The sequence below is a fragment of the Antechinus flavipes genome, chromosome 4, assembly GCF_016432865.1.
Source record: "Antechinus flavipes isolate AdamAnt ecotype Samford, QLD, Australia chromosome 4, AdamAnt_v2, whole genome shotgun sequence".
Taxonomy (NCBI): domain Eukaryota; kingdom Metazoa; phylum Chordata; class Mammalia; order Dasyuromorphia; family Dasyuridae; genus Antechinus; species Antechinus flavipes.
The window spans coordinates 339,047,542-339,072,650 of NC_067401.1; the positions used below are offsets into that span (position 1 = coordinate 339,047,542).

At 33.1% G+C, this 25,109-nt stretch overlaps 1 protein-coding gene across 1 annotated transcript in view; it reads left to right on the forward strand.

Annotated features, from left to right (window-relative positions):
* The window catches only part of PLEKHG1 (pleckstrin homology and RhoGEF domain containing G1), a 104,158-nt gene that overhangs the window by 31,866 nt on the left and 47,183 nt on the right, over positions 1–25,109 (forward strand). The window contains exons 2-3 of the mRNA XM_051997937.1: positions 11,769–11,869; positions 23,116–23,185. Coding sequence (XP_051853897.1) covers positions 11,769–11,869; positions 23,116–23,185 — 171 coding nt within the window. The remainder of the gene's footprint in view (positions 1–11,768; positions 11,870–23,115; positions 23,186–25,109) is intronic.

Consider the following 25,109-nt stretch of genomic DNA (forward strand, 5'->3'; position numbering starts at 1 on the left):
TTATAGAAATGTGAACACTAATGTTCCTGTACAAGATCGATGCAAGGTTATAAGGAAATGTCAAACCCAAACTTTAAGCATCTTAGTCTAGTGAGAAGATTGGATTTGCCAGCTATAAATCAGTAAATCTGTGATTCCAAACCTATTGTCTTTCCAAATTTCTGCTTCCTTTCAGTTATGTTCAATCAGTACAGAATCTGAGTTTTGTCCACATATAGTGCTGCTTTTATTATACAAGAAAAATAAAGCTGAGAGATTAGGATACATTTGTTATAACTATTCTTCCAAATATCACAGGGTATTTGTAAGCATTTTCATATCTTTTTTAAAAAGGTCAAAGTGACAGGGCATAGGTGACTTTAACACAGAAATCCAAATTTGCTTAAGGTCAAATAGAGTATCAGAAAGTAGTTGTTCCTGGCTTCTGGCCCGAGATTTTACTGTTTAAACATACTGACAGCAAGACTTTATTCTGTTTGTTACAGATGATATTTTCAGTACAATTCCCTTGTGAAATTCATATTCACTGTGTGTTTTGTGTTTATATCCATTACACTCATATATATACACACAGATAAACCAGTGCTTATACATGAAAAACCTTTGTATTCTGGCAAAGTAATCAGGCACCCTATTCTTTTTTTTTATGTGAGTTATTCTTTCTCCCATTTACGTTGCTGTGTAAAGACCAGTGGGGAGAATGATTGGAGGTTAGATGTTTTTCCAAAGACCAAAGCAAGGAAATTCACATATGTGATTTATTAGCGGGAACTAAGTAAAGATATGTTCTCTTTACTTTCATCCTGTATCCTTCTTTATCTCCTTTTTTTTTCTCCAAGACATTTATTAAACATTTTTAGTAGGTCTATCTCCATGACTAGTTTTGACATTTTTGAAGTTGAAAAAAGTTCTTTAAGCCAATGAATATATTCAGCATGTTATCATTGATAGTGATATATAGTCTTTGTTCTCTAAGAGCTTCTAGTTGATCAAAAAGTTAAGGCCTTCTACAACAGCAGCAATAACAATGGCTAATCTTATAAAATGCTTTAAGGTTCATAAAACACTTCACAAATATTCTCTTATTTGCTCCTACATGAAACAGTTAGTTGAGTAGTAGATTGGTGCATGCTGAATGCTTTGGGAACTCAGGAATATAAAATAACAAAATAAGTTTGAGCTAGTTTGTGGGGAGATGGCAGGATATTAGGATCCCAAAATATGCTAGTAAAGTTGTAAAAAGGTACACAATGGTATAATAATAAAATCAGAAAGAATCAGCTAAAAATTCCTCCATATTGTCTAGGTTATGTTGGAAAAAAAAAAAAAAAGACTGTCTGAATCCAGCAGAATGCTAAATTAGAGAAAAGCTAAGATAGGTGGAAGGGGAAATTGAAATAGCTTATTCCCACATCCAAAGAGAAGACTACAACAACTGGCAACTGTGAGCAACCCAAGACAGCCATCCCTATTCAGGCAAGACAGAGAGTCAGACTCACTAGGTTTGGGTAACAGGGAGGTTCCAGTTCATTCCAGATTAGTGTAGGACTACCCAAAATGATCCTTTCTGGAAGGAAATAGGAGTAGATCAGTGCAGTGCTACCAAAGGGCCCTCATCCGAGGCAGGAGACAATGACAAAGCAGCAGCAAGACAGTATAGGTCTCCTAGATAGGTAGAAGATAAGATTATTGCTGAAAACAGAGCTTGTCCTTAACCACTGAGTTCAGGATCAGTCAGAAATTTTGTTCACCATTCAGGAATATAGGAGTGGAACTTGACACAAAAACGAGGTGCAAATCCAGAAACTGAAACTAAACATGAGCAAACAAACAAAAAACAGACACTAAACACAATGGAGAAATATCTTGAATGGAAAGAAGTAAACCCAAAAGAAGAAAATAACTTTTCAAGTCTAAATAATACCACAAAGAAAAGTAAATCTTAGTTCTAAGGATTACAGCAGTACCAGAGAGAAATGAAAAAAGAGATCCAAAATGAAATGGTTAGAGAAGAAAAACTGGAAAGGAGAATTAACAATGTAGACAACATGAAGGTAAATATTATGTAAGAATTAATTCTCTTTAAATTACAATAGGCCAAAGAAAATTACTCCATGAGATAATAATAAATATTAAAACAAAATCAAAAGATGTAAAAAACCAAAAGATACTCAAATTTTTATCAAAAAAACAACTGACTGATAAAACAAGTTGATAGAAAATCTAAGAATTGTTATACTATTTGAAGATTATGGCCTACTTCTTCAAATGAAAAAAAAAGAAGCTTTGATGTAAAATAGTTCAAGAAATCATAAATGAAAACTGCCCAGATTTCCTAGTACCATAGGGCAAATTGAAAAATAGAAAAATAGATGTTTCCTGAAAGACATTCCAAAATGAAAATTCCCATGGACATAATAGCCAAAATCCATAGTTTCCAAGTCAAAAAATATTAGGCAGGCAAAAATAAAGTGTTTAAATATTACAGAGCTACAATCAGGCTCACACAAGATTTAGCTGTTACATCTTAACAAACAGGAAACATAGAGATACAACCTTCTAAAAAGAAAAAAGATATATTGACTTAAAACCAAAAATAATCTATTCAGTAAAAGTCAATATAATTTTATGGGGGAATATATGAACTTTTAATGAAATGTAGAGTTTCCAAGCATTACTGATAAAAAAGACCAGAACTAAATAGATACATGGAAAAAGAAACACAGGGAACAAAACAAACAGAGGGACTGTGTGAGGACAAACTGTTTACATGCTTATAAAGGAAAAAGAAAATGTCATCTCGGATCCATAATATTTTCAAGAATCCTAAATTCAATAAGATAGGCAGAGGGCCTGGGAATGTATTTTTTTTGTTTGTTTTGATAATCTTAGAAGAAGGCAATGTGAAGGATAAATAAGGAGAGGAGGAGAAAAAGAAGGGAATTTACAATCTCATGTAATAGAGGTGTAAGAGATGACAGTTATACAAACATGAAGAGAGGGATGGGTAAATGAGTATCCCATGAACTCACTTTAATCTAAATTGGACAAAGGAAGCTTGAAAATGAATACAAAATGTATGCACAGAATGTGGTATAGAACAGAAATATTACAAAGAAAAGTATTTTAAAAATACAAAATTAAGTTTGAGCTAGGTTGCTAAAAAAATATGAAGAAATTTAAACATGTAAAACCTCATGTAGGTATATTTAGTAAAAAAAAATATAAGGGTTATTATATTGGGCTTATATATTATATATTATGTTATGAGGGCTATATATGTAAGGGCATATATATCTATGATTTAAAAGGGATTTTCTATTAAATTGTTATCTAAAAAACACAATTGTTTCAGATTTTGACAATAACAATATATCATTTTAATGAAACTTGTGATAATCATAATAATAAATAAAATATCAATAATCAATATTACAATCACCTAAAAAGATCCAGGTTCAACTCACAAATGACTGAAGAGAATTTATTAGTGGAATATTCCTGAAGATAAGCAATGGGGGCAAGGATGTTTCGGATAAAACAATTGGCTTGGCAGTGTGTAAAATCCTTGATGACAAAGCAAAGATTGCCTCACTTTTGTATTTACATTTCCAGCATCTAACACAGTATTGACTAAAATAAATTCCTAAAAAATTCTGGGGTAACTACAGTGGATAAAGCCCCAGTCCTAGAGTCAGGAGGATCTGAGTTCAAATCTAACCTCTGACCTAAGTAAGTCACTTAACCCCACTACCTAACTCCCTGCCTACCCCCAAAACAATCTGTTGGGGCAGCTAAGTGGTACTGGATAGAACGCCAGCCCTGAAGTCAGGAGGACCTGAGTTCAAATCTGGCCTTAGACACTTAACACGTCCTAGCTGTGTGACCCTGAGCAAGTCACTTGACCCCAATTGCCTTAGGAAAAAAAAAAATCTACTGATTGATTCCTAAAATAAATATTGTAGTTACTGTGGCTATAGATATATAAAGTAAGTGATTTTTGAAATCATCTTATTTATACATGAGGAAACTGAGGACTTTAATAAGAAATGTCATAATTTGCTAAAGATCACAGCTAGTAAATAGCTGTGGCAGGACTCAAATCCAGGTGTTCTGACTTCAGTCCAATATTCTTTCCACTGCCTCACACTATGTTTGAGTAAAGAGGAAAAATAAGTGAATCCTAAAGAGTGTCTCCACCATCAAAGAATCAAAATATCATTAGCGTTGAGAACTGGCCCCACAAAATTAATGAGTAAAATGAGCAACCTTTTAAAAACTAGTCTCAGTGAAGTCTTGTCTGAAGGCCAAGGAGGAAAATTATTGGAGAAAATGGAAATTCCATAAAGATGGAAGTAAATGAGAAAAGAGAGGAATTGATAATTTATATTTATATGGATATGAGAAATTTACAAAAGGAAGATTCAGAAAAAATTGTTAATATATTAATAGACTAAGTTTATAACAATCACAAATTACAATTGTATTGAGTAGGCTATGACATATATACATATATCTTTCAGGTTCTTTGCGTAGATTATTTATATTGATTTGACTTCAAGATGAATTTATAATCAGCATCAATGTCATTTCTGTTGTATCCAAAATACCTAAAACAATCCAGTCCACTCTTATTTCTGTGGAGGTTTTTACCATTTTTCAATAGCTTATTTAAATAATTCAGAGTTAAATCATCTTAATTATATGCCACGTATTTTTCTCATTGCTACTCTTTTTTTCTTTGTTTATTATAAATTCTGATTTTAGCTCTTATGAGTCAGTAGTCTAACTATGAACAGACAGCTCACTTAAGGATAACTCCCACATGAATAGTAAGTCTTTTCCTGTCTGTTTAATGCTACTAAATGTCATTATTTGTGAATTATTTGTTATCTATGATCAGTATTCACTAATCCTTTTTTGAAGAATTTATAATACAGAAGTTAAAGACTTCTGTATAATCTACAAGACTTTGACCTCTCTCTTTACTTTCTCTTAAAACATATGCTTTCCTGCATTTATCTTTCTATCTTTGCCTTTTTTCCTTCCTTTAATTGAAGTCACCCACTAATTATCAGAGTAATTAAAGCTGCCATTTATTATCAGCTAATTTGATTTGGAGGGTGTTATCAAGTTTCTCACAGAATTTCTCTCCCATTTTGCAATCAACAGACAAAGTTGGTAGTGGTCTTTTTGTAAATATTTGTCATTAATATTTTAGTACATAATGACCAAATGTCAATCTTCATGTAAGATAATTATATACATATGGAGGATATCCTTGAGGAAGACATTTCTAGGGAACAAGCAACTTTTCACATATATTCAAAAAATGGGCCACATTTAATATGAAAGATACAGAGAATGTAAAATTCCATTATCAGGCAACAAGCATTTAATTATGTCCAGGCATCCTACTGAGGCCTGAGAATACAAAAAAAAAAAAAAAAAAAAAAAAATTAAGGACAAGTACTTTGATCTCAAGGATCTCACATTCCAGTTGTGCTTATTTATTGATTGTAAAAATGTAGTCAACTTAATAGAATAAAATGAGGCTTACAAGCTCTTTTACAACAAAGTGTCTACTTTCCACATATCAAGGTCATTCAGAATTCAGAAATAACAAAAAGAATCCTATTTAGTAATTTTCTGAAATTATGGAAATATCAAAGTATAAAATAGCAAGAGATATAGACTTATCAAAGAAAAAAAAAGTTTCCACTTTGATGAAGATTGTGTATGCAGCCCAGATTGAGGAGTGATTAATTCTTCTTTATATGTGAGCTACTCCTATGTGCAGATGATAATACATTGATTTCATCAAGTCCCAAGAGCAGAGGCTCCTGCTAAAGATTTGTAATCACTCAATGATTTTTGACCTATCACTCAAATCACTCAGAAAAGACCAAATGGATGAAGAATTTCTATTGCCCATATTTCAGCATGCATCTCAATAAGACTACATAACAAATTAGGACATCATTTTCTTTTAGACAATGATCTGGGCCCAGAGTTGGACCAGAGTAGAAGAAATTGGACTGTTTTCAGAAAATTACAAAGCCCTTTTAATTACTACAAACTTCCAGTGTCAACAAGACAAACATTTCACTGGTATTGCTGTATAACATCAAGACCTGGGATATCACTGCCCTTGAAGACTTTAAAATGCATCATTTAGAAAGCTGTGAAAAGGCCTATGGTGAATATAAACAAGCTCCAATACATAATAAACCAGCAACTCCAAGAATACCAGTTAAAAAGGGTATTATCAAGAAATGCTGGATAAGATGGACTAATCACATGGCTGTCAGCTTGTTTATCAGGTATGGTTGTACAGAGTTCCGGTACCTATTGGTCCCCTTGTGATTCTGTAAAAAGGTGAATTAGGCCTCCAGAAGGTTAAGTCAATCCCTTGTGGCAGACTTTTGAGAAGATGTAGATAAGAATTATACAAAATGAATCAATACAGATATGGGATGATTGGCAACATTGAAAGGAATTTAAGAATTTATGAAATCACAGATACATTTGACTGTTTCAGAATGTATATATACATATTTAAATATAATTTCACAATATAATTATGAAGAAATTATTTCAAAATGAAATACCTTTACAACTTTATAATTGGAAGAAATTTTTAAAAGATAATCTAGTTTATTAATCAATTTAATCTTTTCTATATTTTTAAGTTGCTTTTTGGTTTTTTGAGCAATGGATGATTCCAGTTAAGTAAAACCAACTAGCACAACTGCCTCTTATAGGATTTGCTATCTTCTGATGCCTCTATACTGAAAGGAAGGAAATATATTTTATTATTTGTTGTTACTGTTCAGTCATATCTGACTTTTCATGATCCAGTTTGGGGCTTTCTTGGCAGAGATAATAGAGTGCTTTGCCTTTTCCTTCTCTAGCCCATTTTACAGATGAGAAAAAGGGGAAGACAATCAAGTGACTTGGCCAGGTCACACAGCTAGCAAGTCTCTGGGGCTACATTTGAACTCTGGTCTTCCTGACTATTGACGCAGCACTCTATCCACTGTGTCAAATACCTATCCATTGATACCCCAGGGAAAAAAATAAGACTGATTATGGAATTGATCTGATTTTTAATGTATTATTGTTATTTTCATGTGCAATTTTTGTGATCATTATTTATATTATTCTCCTGATTCTGCTTTTTTTTTTTTACTCTGCATCCATTCAGTCAAGTTTTCCCCATGTTTCTCTGTATATCTTCTCTGAATATTCACACAGTAATACTATTACTCCACATAACATAATTATTCAGTTCCTAAACTGTGTACTTACTGTGTTCCTAGTTTTTGTTATTTTGTTTTTGCTATTACAGAGTGATCTAAGAAATATTTTGGCATATTTAAAATCTTTCTGTCTTTTAATTATTAAATTAATTATTAATCAATTATTAAATTGACCTTTGAGTAAAAGGGTATGTATGATTGATGTCCTTTTTTTAGCAACTTTTTTCATATAATTTTATTCCATAAGTAATATCCTCCCTAACACCCCTGACAGGTGAACGTCCAACTTTTGCTTAAATATTTCCATTATTTAGAAGTTGAATGTTTAACTTAAAAAGTAGTTGATGAGGGGCAGCTAGGTGGAATAGTAGATAGAGCAACAGCCCTGGAGTCAGGAGGACCTAAGTTCAAATGTGACCTCAAACATTTAACACTTCTTAACTGTGTGATCCTGGGCAAGTCACTTAACTGGGGAGGAAGCTGGGGGGAGGGGGGGGAGAGAAGTAGTTGATGAGAAGAAACACAGAAATTCATTATGATTTTTCATAGAATTTTTTTCTTGAAAGTAGAGTAGTCACAAGGACTGACAAGAAGCAAATGAAATTAATAAGCAGTGTGACTTTGAGCCAATAAATTTCCCTGGTTTCTGTACTGTCATTATGCATACAGCATGGACTGTTATCTGGGAGCTAAAACCTTTCATTATGGTTTCAGACGATTACAACCGTTAATATGGTGTGTTCTATAGTAGTTTTCAGTAACTGATTTAGGGCTAAAGTATCATATTTAAAAGACTTAATTAGGATTGGTGAGGGGAGCAAGTTGTGACCATACAACTTTGATCAGCTTTCAACAGTTGGCTTACATAAAGTTGGATTCCTAACACTCTATATTCTGAACAATTTCAGAAAATAAGCATCCTTTTTAATACAGTTTCTCTATACTATAGGCTTTGGTGTTTTGAAGTCTTTTCAGTTGGAGGGGAGCCATAATTTGTTGGAGGGGAGCCATGGCTCTTTGTCCCTAGCCCCATTTGAAATTCTTAGTACTCTTTAACTCAATCCTTTCCCCACACGAGGAATTTAGTATCTGGTTCTTGCAAATCTAGCAAACCTTGAACTTCAAGTGAGGAGGGAGGATTAGTTTCCTATTCTGTAGCTTTCTGCAGCTGTTCTGGGACCCAGGCAGTGGAATTCAATATAGCTAAATCAGAAATTTAGCCTGGGGTCCATAGGCTTTTTAAAAAACTGTATTGTGTTAATGCATTTCAGTATTTAGTTTTATTTAGTTAGTTTAGTAATTCGTTTTCTTTGTGATGCTATGCATTATCATTTTATGAGTGGATGCCCATCAGTTGGAGAATGGCTGAATAAGTTATGGTATATGAATGTTATGGAATTTATTGTTCTGTAAGAAACAACCAGCAAGATGATTTCAGAGAGGCCCAGAGAGACTTATATGAACTGATACTAAGTGAAGTGAATAGAGCCCAGAGAACATTGTACACAGAAACAACAAGATTATACAATGATCAATTCTGATGGACATGGCTCTTTTCAATAGTGAGGTGATTTAGGCCAGTTTCAGTGGTCTTGTGATGAAGAGAGCCATCTACTTCCAGAGAGAGGATTGTGGGAACTGAGTGTGGATCACAAATATATTATTTTTACTTTTTTGTGGTTGTTTGCTTACATTTTGTTTTCTTTCTCGTTTTTCCCCTTTTTAATCTGATTTTTCTTGTGTAGCATGATAAATACAGAAATATGTATGAAAGAATCTGGGGATGGGGGAAGGGAGAGAGAAACAAATTTGGAACACAAGGTTTTTTTAGTGTGAATGCTGAAAACTATTTTTGTGTATTTTTTTGAAAATGAAAAATTTTATTAAAAAATAAAATAAAAATGTAAACATTATCCAAAGAAGGAGGACCAGAAGCATCCTCAAACTGATCAAGGGGTTCATGCCACAAAAAAAAAGTCTATGAACTAAGCTCTTGTTGTTCCTTGTCTTCTGTCTCATCATGTTTGTAGTGGCCTTTTTTCTCTAGTTGTACTTTATATTTAATTTTGGCAAGTCAGACTTCAGAAAAATTATAGAGATTGGTGAATCTGAACTTACCTCTTATATTAATAAGTAGACTCAAAGAAATCTTTGGCAGACCTGAATTGCTGATTTAATCATGTTAATAGCTAGTCCAAATAATACCCCTATCCCCAAACTATTTGAAAATCTCCCTGGATTTGAATGGCTTTCAAATGTCTGAAAAACATTTCAAATGTCTGAAAAACAAGTTTTAGGCAAATTGACTTGGTTAAAAAATAAAATTTGAAAATTCCAAAAGATAACCTAAGAAAATAAGTATGCAGGATTTTTTTTTCCTTCTGAGATTACTTCCCATTCATACCATGTCTTGTATTCATGTTGTCTCCTTTATTAGAATGAGAGCTCCTTGAGAGTTGGGATAGAGAAAGTGTTCAGTAAATACTGGTTTTTGTTGATGATGATGATGATGATGACAATGATGACATTGATATTTATATGTGTGTCATCTTAAAAGCAGTTATTAAACTCATTAAATTTTAGCTCAATGGCATCTTATTTTAGTCATTAGTTTAAGTCCAAATAAATTTTCTACCTAATACCAATTCACCAATCAGTAAAAGAAGATATTTGGAAGTATGTTAAAATTCCATATAACTTTTTTTTTCAACAAGTCAAATCAGTCAGTATTTGTGGTTATTAATCCTTAGAGTCAAAGCCTTTCAAATGATGGCAATTTTCACAGGATAATTCTATAGGAAACTCCAATTCATGAATGTTTATGATTCTTACTAGAAATATGAGGACAAACCCAATAATTCTGCCATTTGTTGTATACATTTTTGTCTTTTACTTTGAGATTCCACTCTTTCTACACATACACCCTAATTTTGCTTTTGAATTCAATTTTATTTCACTTGGGCAATTAATATTCACTATTCAAATAAATATGAACCCAAATGAAAGTCAGATGAGATCCTGTTCTTGCTGGGCTCCATGACTCTCAGTTTGTAGCAATTTTCACTCTTGGATCCACAGACTCCTGAGGCTATTGACTTCCTTTGGGTGGTTCCTAAGACACAAACAAAATGTCAGAAGGTTGAGAAGCCCCAGGACCTTGTTCTCATTATTCATTATGCAAACATTGCACAGTAACCATGTGGGTTCCTTGAGGTTGCTTTTTGGGATAGTAAGAAAGAAGAGCTTTCCTTTTTGGAGAGAGAGCTTTGGTTATCATTGAAGTCTCTGGCTCAGATTGCTTGCCAACTACCCAAGTCAGACAGGTGTTCTTTTTGACAAAGAAGCTAAGAAAAGCTACTCTTATTTGAGAGTTATCAGAAATTGAGATGATGAATGTTGATTATAAAATGGTATAAAAAACAATTTGTGATGTACTTAAGTTTCAATTTTCCTTTAACTGGTGCATCAAAATACTGGTGTGTTTGTTATCAGACATTGGAATGCAGTTATAGTGTAAAGATTTTCATGCTCTAGTTGACATTTCATGGGGTTACTTCCTCAGAGTGAGGGGCCATGGAATGTTATGTTGCCCTTGGTTGAATGCCATACTACATTGTTCAGCTCAGAGTAGGGGGTTTTATTTATTTTTCATTTTACGTTATTTCAGCTGTTTTCACTTTTTCCTTTATTTTTTTCCTGCCTCCTACAGAGTCCTTTTGCAAACATTACTGGGGGACATTTCATTATGAGCTCTTCTGACTAGGACTCTCAGTCTTGGGAGAATAGTTTTCCTCTATGTCAACAACTCAGATAGAGTCTCTAAGTTCAAACAGATAAAATTCAACTCTTTATACATCAAAAACCTTATGGAAATCCAGGTTTTATATAGAAACTTTTATTATATCAGAAAAAAATTCTTTAAGTTGACTTACTTCTGTTTCATTAAATGTTATATACTTATGACCAAAGCTAACATGCTGAGTTATTTTACTTAACAAAACATGTTCGTTTATAAATTAATGTTTGTGTGAAGGACTGTTGAGAATTTCTTTTTATTGAAGATTAATTTTAAAAACAAATTAATATTTAACTGTTCTGAAATTACATTGGGGAATATAATTGGGCTTTTCTCTCATATTAGTTATTCAAAAAAAATTTGTTATGGAAAAACTTTGACTTTATCAGCTAATTAATTATGAATATTGCACACTTACAATAGAGTGAAATCTAAATATGGTTTTCTGCAAGTAGATACATAAATATACATCATGCTGTCTCTATGTTATTCACTATTCAATTTATGTTATTGAGGTCAGTGAACAGGTAAGTATTATTATCTTTAATAAAAGAATGACTGTTTTCTCACAGTAAAATTACTACATGCATTACTGAAATGACAACCTGAAGTTGATATGAAGGATTCCTCTTACATAATTAAAGATAACTCCATTACTGACACTGAAAGGGACTGGAGTTTTTAAGGTATTCTTCTTGTTAATTTCACAGGATTATCTTGACTGTATCAAAGACCAATCCAAGCTTTCTTTGGGGGCCGAAGAAAGATCCGCCCTTTTTGGAAACATACAAGATATCTACCATTTCAACAGGTAAGTTAATACTGAAATATGGACAACATGAAAACAACTAGATTATTAGTTTCTAAGATCTATGTGGCCTAACTTCTTAAGGGATATAGCACATGAAAACTGACCATCTATAATCCTTCTCTTTTCAGAGGATTACCATTCTTTGAAAACTTGAATCTGGGTTAAGTGCTTATATAGTTTCCTAAGTACAATATTTATTCTCCATCAAACCTCTTTTATGTTGCAATCCCCAGGGAGATGATCTGATTATAGGTCCACAGAATCATCAGGATCATTTTCCTTCCATAGCAAAAAAAAAAATGTACAGGTCCAAAGTTTAAAAGTTTTCTCAAATACTTTTTTGGTATCTGTTGCAGTATCTATTGCAATCCTGAGCCCAGAGATACTTGAAACATATTTCATTAGTTGATTGAAATAATTAAATCTGATTGCAAAGCATTTTTTGTACTTAACTCCTCAGTATTGGGAGAAAAATTATATCTTGGATACAAATAGTCCAACATTATATTCATGACTGCAGTAACCACTTAATTACCAACTATATGCCAAGTACTATGTTAGATATTGGTGAATCAAAGGCTAAATTCAAATTGTCTTTACAAATTTTATGTTCTGCTGGAGAGAAATAATGGGTTTAGAGATAAGTAAAGACTGTATGTGTATGTATGTGTACATACATACATAAATACATACATACATAGGAATATTTGAGAAGCCAGAGCGACCTGACAGTTCAGAGGATTTTTTTTTTTTAAGATCTTGTGTAGTATTTGTTATTAGAGTGAAACCTTGAAGCAACGGGTTCTAAAATGTAGAAATGAGCATGTACTTTTCAGGCTAGGGGGACAAAGGTACAAAAAGCATCAAGATAGGAAATTTAATCTGATTTAAATAGAAGAGCAAATAGAGCATTTTGGTTGGAAAGATGACTAGTGCCAAATTACTAAGGACTTTGTGTCAAAAGAAATTTCCATTTTATAATCACAGGAGCTCCTTGAATGAGAGAATAACATGGTCAGACACAAGCTTTAGGAATATTAATTTGATACTTTTGTGAAGAATGGATTCTAGGGAAGGAGATTAAAGGCAGAAACACCAATCAGGATCTTGTTGCAATAGTCCAGATGAGAGACAATGGTGATTTAGGACTGTGGTGATTGTGGTATGAGTGGGGATAAATAGAAAGGGTGCAAGAAATACTGGGGAGTTAAAAATCAGTGCAATTTGGTATCTGATTTGTCATATAGGAGAAGAGAAAGAATAAAGAATTCCAAGTGATAGTGCAATTGAGAACTTGTATATCTATAAGAACAATAGTTCCCTGTGCTTCTATATAGGAAAAATAGAATGAGAGAAATGGGTTTTATGAGAAGGAAAATGAGTTCTATTTTGGACATGTTGAGTTTGAAATGGCTACAAAAAATATCTAAAGGGTAGTTGGTAATGTGGAAGCAGAGCTCAGAACAGAGGATATAGAAATGTAAGAATTACCTTATAGCAAGGTGATTTTTGAAGCTTTGGGAACTGATGGACTCACTAAAAGCTATAGAGAGAGAAAATGAACCTGTTCCCATTATGGAGAGCTCCTGGAAACTACTTTGACCAATGTAAATGGGCACTAACTTTACAAGTTAGAGAGTTGCCCACTGCCCTGAAAGGTTAAATGATTTCTCCAGAGTTACAAAATCTGTAAATATCAGAGAAAAATCTTAAAATCAGGTCTTCTTCTCTTTGACTATCTCTCTTTTCATTATAGCACACTGCCCTTATCCCTTGAGAAAATAGGGAGGACAAAGTTTAATTTTGTAAGTTAATATTCTATAGTCTTTAAAAAACATTACATATTATTATGGTAGTGGTGTGTGGAATGAAACAAGATTACGTGTAACAAACAAGAAGGGGAAAAAAACTAACAGTAGAGACAAAAAAAAAATTTAGGATTTGTTCTTTTATAGTCTTTTAGTAATATGCCAGTGTTAAAAATATTTAATTCAAGTTTGATTGAATTAAGCTTTTGATTCTTTGGAAAATCAGAATTATGCCATTTTATTTTCAGAATTTACTTATACTGTATGAAATATTTGTGTTTTTCTAGATCTTTGAAGATTGTATCATATATTCCAGGGTTGTTTTTCACCTTTGCTGAATAATGAACATCAGTATGACTCCATGAACTAGAGAAAGTAGAGAAAATTAATTTCAACTTAGTAAACATTTATTAGTCCCTCCCTGTGTGTAGGACATTTTTATGAGGGACTGATGACAAGGAGGCAGGAGATTTGGATTTCAAGGTGCTCATAGTAAAGAAAAGATTTAAGACACATGTAGTGAACTATAATCAAAAGGTCATAAATAATAAAAATAATTAACATTTATAAAGCATGTTATAAAACATGTATAAAGCATACAGTGTAAGATAAATCTTTGGGTTTTATGATATTGTCATCATCATAGATAAATAACTAATACATCAGAGAAGTATAGAAAGTGCTCTGTGGGGCATGTTACTTTTCATACAAATAAGAATAAAATTTAGTTTTGTTGCCAAGAAAAATTTTGCATTTCTGAAGTGTCTGTTATAAAGATCTTTTTTTGGACAATCAGAAAGAAAAAAATTAACCTTGATCAGGAATGAATGAGTAAAATTGATGACACATTATCATGAGGTATCCATGTGATTATATCATTTTACATGTTTATATGTACACATATGTAACACTCTCATTTTGAAAATTTTATTTCATGTCATCTCAAGTTCTGGTCATCATTTTCAAGGGAGTTGTTCTATGATTTCAATATTAATGGAAGAGATTTTTTTGTCTGTATTATTTTGCATAACTAATCTTATTTTCTTGGTTTTAAATCTTATTTCTATAATTCAAATCAAAACTTTTCAAGTGCTCAAATATCTCCTTTTAGAAAATGTAGGATTTTTGTTGTTATTGTTACACATAGAAGAGTTTTATGAATACTATCTTCCATGGCAGTTTGAGGTTTTGATTTGTATTTCTTATGTCAGATATTTTAGTGGACATAATACTAAGTGTCCCAAAATTTTTATTGTAGTTTTAAGCTATCATGAGTACTTTGGGGACTCCTGGTATAAGACAAAACTATGGCCCTTCATATTTTACCACTTGTATTTTATTTGTAAAATTTCCCACACATCAGTCAAAGCAATGGCAAGACTTGACATCTTATAATTAAGTCAGTCAAAAGGAGATACTGATTTTTTTCCCTTCTGGATGCTTTAGCTGACTTATTTGAAGTAACATTTCATGAATTCTGTCAAAGTTGATAGAATATGCTTAATGAATGAGTATGTTTAAGTATATATTTACATATATATTCTCACATATATGTAGCAGCTTTAATTGAGAGACAAACTTTAGTTTGTATATGTGCATATTTTACATATAGTTATATAGGTGTTATGTTGTGCATCAACCTCATCATCATGAAAAGCAATTTGTGGACTTGCTCCCATGCTTTTTAGTAGGATGTTTTTAGCAATGCTGTTGGATGCCTTCAATGAATCATCATATTCATGATATTTAACTTGAAAAGGTTACAAGCCAAGACTAAAGTGGAGGGAGAGTTGATGCAAGACTTTTTGTTCAGAGATGCTTGTGCACTCAGTGCAGTGAAGCTAAAATGCAACAAAGTATGGATCAATTCACTGCCACCCATGTTAATTTTGACCTAATAATTAACACCAAGAAAACAGAAGTTCTCCCCTGGCCAGTATCACATCATTCATACATGGGACCATCAGTTACAAAATTGGAGATAATTTTGAATGACGTGGATAAGCTCACTTGCCTTGACAATATAATTTCCAGGGATGTCCACCCAGATAATGAGGTTGATGCAAAGAGACATTATTACAGATACATTCAAATCAACATTAGAAAATTCCTTTTCTAAGGAAGTGATGCTATTTAAGACATTTGGCATTTCTTCCCCTTTGGTTCCCAGAATAGGGGGAGGGGATAAGTGGATTGATTCCTTTGTACCCTTCCCCTCCCCATATATCAGCTTTCTGGACATTTAGAGATTTATCATACTCTTAGACTTCTAGGATATTTTGCTGATTACTATATAAGAAACAACTACATACATATACATGTATGTAAAATATGCACATATACACACTGGGGCAATCTATTGCTTTTTTGAATAGTTCTAATTATTAAGAAGTTTTACTTTTACTTAGAGTAGAAAACTTCCTCTTATTCAACTTTTCTCCCAAAGTTCTTTTTCAAAAAGGGTTAAGCAAAATTTCATTCCTTGGGTTCTTTTAAAACAAAAAAAAAATGTTCTTTTCCAAATCAAGAATTCTTCAGATGATTACTTCTCATCCAAATAGGCTACAGTTTGTTCCTTCTAAAAACAAAATTAATTTGGGCCCATTGTCTTTCCTGCCTATATCATGTTAAAAGAGGTGAAACAAAGGACAGATAAAATTATATAGCCTGTTCTGCACCAGTAAGAATCTACTTGTAATATTTTTTGCATCTTTTAGTACACTTTGGCATCACTGAGTGTCTGTAATTCCCAGACAATGGTAGACATAGTCTTCCCCCATCCTTGTCCCTCCCCTTTCCCAGAAAGCAGCTTTCCTAGTCTGAGCTAATGTAGCTAGGAAATTCAAGGGGAATTTGGTGCTGTTTATAGCTCATTACATTTTATATTCCCACGGGCACATGGATCCCTTGCAGATGCTCCAAGTTCAGGTGCCAAATGACCCAGTTAGGAGGGTGGAGAAGGGAAGTGTTATATGGAGCCAATTTCAGATTTGAATGGGAGTGGCTCCCTTTTGGGATCTCATTCACAGAGAAGTGCTGAAATACTCAAGGCCATGAAATAATACTTGTTTTAACATTTACATCAATGGTCCAGGGACAGTTTGATAGATCTGTTACTGTGGAAGAGGAAACACTTTTTTTATTGCAGGTATATACATGCACACACACTCACATACATACAAACACTGAAGAATGCATTCAATTCCCCACCTCCACCCTATCTTCACTTTAAAAAAAATAAAAGTATGATTGATTGTCAGGCTAAAAGAAAAAATATCCCAACCCTGAAGCCAGGAAAATAATATACTATTACTGTCTTGATAAGAAACAGACCTGAGTTTTCCCTTTATCACACTTTTATAATTTTAAATAAGATATTTCTGTATTTATATATTCCTTATCTATCCTTTTAGCTCTTTGAAGGCAGAGACTGTTTCTAGTACTGATTCAGTTCATCCATATGGGAAAGATATTTCTGAATGCTTAGGTAATCAACACAAGATGAGCAAGGCAGATGCTTGAGAAGGCAAACACTTAGAGCTTGGTCAGTTGCCAAAGACTTCAGGATCATCAATCGCATCCCAGATTATCACCAGTCATTTTGACCTTTGTTCTGTCACTGGATTTAGATGATCCTGGGAGATAGAATGAGGCTGATATATTTGCCTCATTTAAGACCAATTCACACACAAGTTAAAACATCAGCCATCATCTCCTAATTTACCCCAACATCATGATGTCATTGGTCTTTCAAAAATGAGGGACAAACAACTATACAATACAATACAAACTCTTTTTAACTGCTTAGCACTAAATTGATGGACAAGAGGCAGAAATGAGATGATCTTAAAGTTGGGGACTCTCCAGTTTAGGATAAGAATGTAATGAGAGGAAGAATTCTCTCTAGTGCATTCAGTTTCATAGCAGCAGAAGAGATACTCTGGTTGGGTAGACTGGGCTTATCAGAATCCTCAAACTCCACACCTCCCAGGTTATTCATCTAACAGGTAGCAAACAATCCTCTTTCTCTTCTTTGAAGCCTAAGACATGACCTTCACCTCTTTCTCTCTTCTCTTGCCTCTGGTGTTCCATTAACTCAATCTTTTTCTTGTCCCCATTGCTTCTCCTTTTTCTGAGAAATGTTTGATTATCTACCTCACAATATTGCTATGAGGAAAATTCTTTGCAAACTACCAAGTGCTGTATGAATAAGAGTTGTTATTAACTATGATGATGATAATGAACAATGATAATGATAAACATTTATATAACATTTACTATATGTCAGGCACTGTGCCAAACACATTACAATCATTATTTCATTTGATCCACAATAGGTGCTATTACAATTGATAGTCAGAGGTTAAAAGGCTTGCCCAAGGTTTCAGTCTAGTAAGAGTCTGAGGTGGAATTTGGAATCAGGTTCTTCCTGACTCCAAGCCTGGCCACCAAACTGGAATGTCTATTTTATTTTTTTCATCATTTTTATCTCTTTCCTCTGATCTTCTATTAAGTCTACTGGACCCTACAATCCAATTACCTTCATACACTCTTTACCTCTCTTATAGTTGTGGTTGCCTTTGGTGGCATGGATTGGGCAAGAGTACAGTAGGGTGGAGATTAATACTAGAAAAGTCTACTTTTACCCTTCCAGCTAGGCTTGTTGACAAAATAGTTTTAAAAAAATTTTTTGAAACAAAAAAGAGTTTATCGTTTTAAGTCAGAGAAATGTAAAACAAAGAGTAAGATGATAATAAATATAAGAAAGGGTTAATGAATGCAAATACACAGTTTGGCTTGAATGTAAAAGCATATTCATTTATACCCAGGATAAATGAATAAGTAGTGATCAATCAATAGTTACTTTCTTAGTACTTATGAGTAAAACACTGACAAATGAATGCAACAAAGTAAAAGAAATAGACTTTTTGGTTAAGGAACAAGTAATCTCATTGAAAAAATAAAAGATGTACATATTAAAAGAAAACTAAGATACTAATTAAACACTAAACAGATTGTGTAGACTATGTCTCTCAGTATTTTAGAAATATCCAACAAGACTGAGTCAGCCTTGACCCTCACATATCATCAATTCCCTCTACCTCTCTGTTTAGAAAGTAGCAGCATGAACTCCAAAACCTTTATTTCAAGAAGGCTTAGCCAGTTATCTCTTCATTTTCCATGTAGTTCCACTCATGTGGACTTCTGCAATGAATACTTTCTTTCCCTTCCTCCCTCTAGGCTTCTTTTTGTATTATCTTCACCCATTAGATTATAAGTTCCTTTAGATCAGGGAGAACTTTTCTTTTTCATATTTGTATCACCAGAACTTAGCACAGTGGCTGTCACATAGTAGGAAAGTTAATAAATGTTAATTGACTGACCAATCATGCAATAGTTTAGTGGAAAAAAATTTGAATGGAGCTCCAAATATAGATGTGTATAATGTGTATGTACATATATATGTTCATTTATAAATTACGTGCATGTACTACTATATTAATGTATCACGTATATTACAAAACAAGTGTAAATATCAGAAGATGAAATAAAGACAAAATAATTTTCTCAAATAATTTTTATTTAGTCACGCAAAAATACTTTTTGCTCTCCTTATTTTTGAAAATCTTGGTTTGATATTTTCTGCTGCCACAATTCTACAGTCTGATTCTAAGTTTTATTTATTGTGATATTTTGTTTGTTTTCATAGTTGTCGTAACTGAAAAAGACACATCAATTCCAAAGGAAGATGTACATTAGTTGCTGTGCTGACTGTGATGATACTCATTTTTCAATCCCATCTATGAATAATGCCCTGGCTGCTATTGAAACTGAGCTAGTACCTTTCCATCTTCTCTGATGTCAATTCTTTGGTTCAAGCAAATTAATTGGAAAATATTGCATTTTTGTATTTTTAGTAAATGGACAAAAAATTTATGAAGCTTTTTTGACCAATTAGGAAATTTTATTTCCAAATTTAAGTATATGGAAATGGGACTTTTTACAATTCATTAGATCATACATCTAAGAAGCATCTTAGGAATCATCTAATCTAATCCCTTAGTTTTAAAGGTTGAAAAAACTGAGGACCAGAAAGTTAAATGATGCCCATAATAACATGACATAGTATTTTTGGCAAGAATAGCTTCATCTTGATATCTCAAGATATAATATATGCCTAGAACAAAGCTCATTGTTTCTTTTTCAATTATTTTTATTTTCAAGGCTTTTTTTTTTCAAAGTTTATGTATGGTTTTCAACATTCATCATTATAAAACCTTGTGTTCCAAATTTCTTTTCTTCCTATCTTCCCCTTACCCCATCTCTTGGATGGCAAATAATCCAATATATGTTAAATATATGCAATTCTTCTATACATATTTCCATTATTGTTTTGTTGCACAAGAAAAATCAGATCAAAAAGGAAAAAAAAGAAAAGGAAACAAAATGCAAGCAAAAAGCAACGTGGAAATGCTATGTTGTGATCCACATTCAGTTCCCACAGTCCTCTTTCTGGGGGTAAATGGCTCTCTCCATCACAAGATCATTGGAACTGGTCTGAATCACCTCATTGCTGAAAAGAGCCACATCCAATCAGAATTGATCATCACATAATCTTGTTGTTGCTGTATACAATGTTCTCTTGGTTTTATTCACTTCACTTAGCATCAGTTTGTGCAAGTCTCCCCAAGCCTTTCTGAAATCATCCTGCTGATTGTTTCTTATTGAACAATAATATTCCATAATATTCATATACTATAACTTATTCAGCCATTCTCCAATTGATGGGCATCCACTCAGTTTCCAGTTTCTTGCCACTATGAAAAGGACAAACATTTTTGCACATGTGGGTCCCTTTCCCTCCTTTAAGATCTCTTTGGGATACAGGCCCAGTAGAAACACTGCTGGATCAAAAAAATGTAAATGTATACATGTTTGATAACCTTTTGAGCATAATTCCAAATTGTTCTCCAGAATGGTGAGATCTTTTCACAGCTCCACCAACAATGTATTAGTGACCCAGCTTTCCCACATCCCCTCCAATATTTGTCATTATTTTTTTCTTGCCATCTTAGCCAATCTGAGAAGTATGTTGTGGTATCTGAGTTGTCTTAATTTTCATTTCTCTCATTAATAGTGATTTAGAACATTTTTTCATATGTCTAAAAATAGTTTTAATTTCTTTGCCTGAAAATTATCTGTTTATATTCTTCAACTATTAGATGAACCTCATTGTTAATGATAATGGATATAAATTCATATTTCATATGATCTTGATAATTTCAAATTTGGAGATAGAGGATTGATTTCTTGTCAGTTATAATAAATCATCAATATTTTTACTTTATTATACGGCTAATAAGGAACCTGTTCTAGAAGTCTCCTTTCTGCAATTTTTTTTTTTTTGGCTTTTGTTCTCATTGTTATCATCTTCAATTTAGAGTTTCTTTGCAGGTATCATTTTTTTAGCCAGTTTAGCCAAATTAATATGGTAGGCACTGGCCTACATCTTAAGCATATAAAGTTTAAAACATTATTGAGCTCAAATTCTAATGGGAAAGACAATTGATAAGTAGCTTCTGCACATACAAGATACATACAAAGCAAGTGGAAAGTATTCCCAAAATAATGGCATTGTGGGGAAGAAGGGAGAAGGTGACCTAGAAAAATCTCTTTCAGAAAATGGAATTTGACCTGAATCTTGACAGAAGTTAGGAAAACAAGGAGATTGTAAGGAAGAGGGAGAATGGATTCCAAGTAGGGAGCTAACCAATGCAGAGACAAGGAGTCTAGAATTGGAGTTTCCTTTTTGTGAAATAGTAGGTAATGTAATTGAATTGTAAAGTTTGTGAAGTATAAAGATGACTGGAAAGATAGGAAGAGCACAGTTTATAAAATGCCAAACAGAAAATCTTATATTTGTTTCTGAAGGTAATAAATAGGCACTAGAATTTACTAGAGATGTCATGACCATAAGAAAAATCAGTTTGGAAACTGACTGAAGGATAAGATGGAATAGGGAGAAACTTGAGACAGAAAGAATAATTACAATTTTTTTTAATCATCCAGGTAAGAAATAATGAGGGCCTGTTTTAGAGTGAAGGCTATATCAGTGGAGAGAAGGAAATGCACAGGAGAATGTTGTAAAATTAGAAATGATAAGCTTTGTCAGTAGATTGAGCAATGAGATAAAAATGAGTGAGGAAAAGTGAGTTAGAGATGACAATGAAGTTGTTTGTCTGGGTGCCTAAAAGAATGTTAGTACCCTTGATATTAATAGAAAGAAGTAAGGAGAATAGAGAGAGGAGGAAGATAAGTCAGTCCATGAGCCAACAAATATTTATTATTTACCATGTGCCAAACGCTGTGCTAAGTGCTGCAGAGAGAAAACAAGGCAAAAACATGAAACCTTCCCTCAAGGATCTCACATTTTAATGGGAGGGGGGGGCGTAAGGGGGGGAAGGAGAGGAAAGGGGGAACAACATGAAAGCTACTAGGTACAGGTTAAATTATAGGTAATTTCAGAGGGGTATAACCAAAGGGAAGGAATTTTAGGAAAGGCTTCTTACAGAAGGTTGGGTTTAAACTGAGAAGGTAGGAAAGAAGCAGAGACAAAGAAGGGAGACATTCCTGACATGAGGACAGTCAATAAAATGGTACAAGCTATGCAATGGAGTGTAAATGAAGAGCAAGATGGCCCGTGTTGTGGGGTCATGGAGTACACTAAGAAGTAAGATATTTTAAGTTTGAGATGCCTATAAGACATCCAAGATAACCGAAAAATAGTTGGTGATATGGAACAAGATGGAGTTGGGAAACAAGAACATATGAAAACAGTATTTGACTTCAACTCTTCGTATTTAATTCCCTTTTTGTTATGCTGGGTAAGGAAGAAATTTCTTTTTTAAGAGTGTGCTTCATGAAAATTGGTCAGAATTACATATGATTTGCTGAGTGACAGAGTGAAAAAAGCTGCCATTAATTGCTCTTGGTAATTTTTTAATTCAAATCTGATTTTTGTTATGGTATTTAAGGTGATTATCATATTTGGGGAAAAAAGTAATGGCAACATTTCAACTTGTAAAGATAATAACAGCATTTATATAGTGTTTTATACTTTACAAAGTAACTCAAACATTTTATTTCATTTAATCCTCACAATAACACTAGAAAATAGGCATTATGATTATCTCATTTTACAGGTTATAAAACTAAGGCAGACAGTGGCTTGTCCCAGAATCATATAAGTAGTGTTAAAGTATCAGTCTGAATTTGAACTAGGTCTTCCTACCTCCAGTTTAGCCCTCTTATCTACTGTTCCACTTAGCACCACAAGTTGCCTTGTATATAGCTGAATAAAATATCCTTCATGATGAAAGACTGCAAATTAACCTTTTTTTAACTTGCTTTTGTTGTTATTGTTGTTGTTGTTGTTAGTGGACTTTTACAAGATCTGGAAAATTGTGAAAATGATCCCGTGGCCATAGCAGAATGTTTTGTATCTAAGGTAAGATTGATTTGCTAGTTTGTGCCAATGGTGACCAGCAATAATATAATTGCTTTTTGTTTTGATTTTAAAAGAATTGTCTTTTTCTTAAGGCTAAATTTTATGGTTGCATTTTTCTACAAAGAAGAAAGATCAATTATAGAGAAAAAAGGTACTTATTATTTTAAATGTAGTTTTTTAATTGAAATAAATTGCTTGTTTTAGCTCATTAAAAAACTATAAGCCTTTGGAGATTGGGGGAGAGGCAAGAATAAAGGAATGTTAGAAAATAAGACTATGTTTCAACAACTGATTGACAGAGACATGTGAAAAACTATGAGATGGGAAACCGTCTTCATGTATATCAGATCCAGAGAACTAAAAATGATAATAGGTAGTAGGTAGGTAAGTAGGTAGGTAGATAGATAGATAGAACATTTATGAATTATATACTATATAACAGGTGCTATGCTAAGCACTGGGCATGCTAACCCAAAAAATCAAAACAGTTCTTGCCCTCGGGCAGATTACACTCTGAGGGTAAAAAATGACACAGAAAGAGGCACTACAAAATGGATGGAAAGTGGGGAGGAAATGGGAAATTGCATGACATTGAAGTCAAGAAGTTCTTCCACTGGAGAAAAGACTATAATTGGGATATCTAAATCCAATGAAGATAAAGAAAAAGAATAGTGTTTCACTTAAATTTTCAGTAATTCTAATAGTCTTCAAATAATTGATTATTACACAGCAAAATCTTCAAAAATATCTTAAATAAAAAAAGACATTATCTGCATCCAAAGAAAATAGATGTATAGAATAATTTTGCACGTATATATCTATTTGTACCTAATGGTAGCCATCTCTAAGACAGGGGAAAGGAAGAAAGAAAAAAAGAAATTTACTTGATAATTTTGTTGTATATTTGAAAGGAATGATCAGTTGTGCATAGTAAATTTGCAGTTTCATGCATAATCATCTTTTTGTTATATTGTGTTGTAGAAATGCTTGTTTTATTCCATAATTTAAAAAATTTTAAACAGGGTATCACAGTTTGTGCAATTGTAGTTTCAAATATGCTCAGCTTTTAGCAAAAGCTTGAGAGTAGCTTTGATCACTATAAAGAGCTAGTATTTTACTTATACCCTTACGTCTAATAATGTGTCATAATAGTTAATCCTGCTCCTTCTTAAGTTTGACGATATCATACAAATAGCCTAAATGTAATTCTACCTAAATGGGGAAGCCCTCTCCCTAGCCATAACTCTAGGACTGTAAAATGTGAGAGTGATTTTTAATCTAAACATACCACCCTGTATTTTATTACAGTTTTTAAAAGTGATTGTTGTATTAGGTGTAAAGCAAAAGGTAACTACAACATATATTCATTATTCTTTTCACAATTTACCTACATGTCATAATTAGTCATTGTAAAATACTGAAGGGTAGGAGCATAAAAAAGGATAGAAAGAAACAAGTCAAAAGAGATGCCCTTATTCATCAAAGAAGGTATATGTTCAAGGAGCCATAGACCATCAGCTATACAGAAGAGTTCGGAAACATTTAGCTTTTAATGGTAACTATAATCAGAGGCAATGATTAAAGGGGTGGGAACATAAGCTTAGCCTTGGTTTAATTATTCACATAAAAGTTTGTTTATATACCCCACTGGCATTTCCCAAGCCTCCTTCTTCATTGTAATGTTGCCAGGTTTAATTAGAAGGCTTACTTAAGCACTCCACACATTTCCATGGAAGGAAGGCACTGAGAGAGTTTGGTTCTGGCAAAGAATACTTTTCACTCAGCACCCTGAAATTTAGAAGCTGTTAGGTGTTGTGAAGCCAAACCAGCTGTTTAACCAGGAGGAGGCATAGAAGATTACTTTAAATTGAGCAGCCATTAATGAAAGATGTTAAACAGGTTCTTACTTTCATATGAATCACCG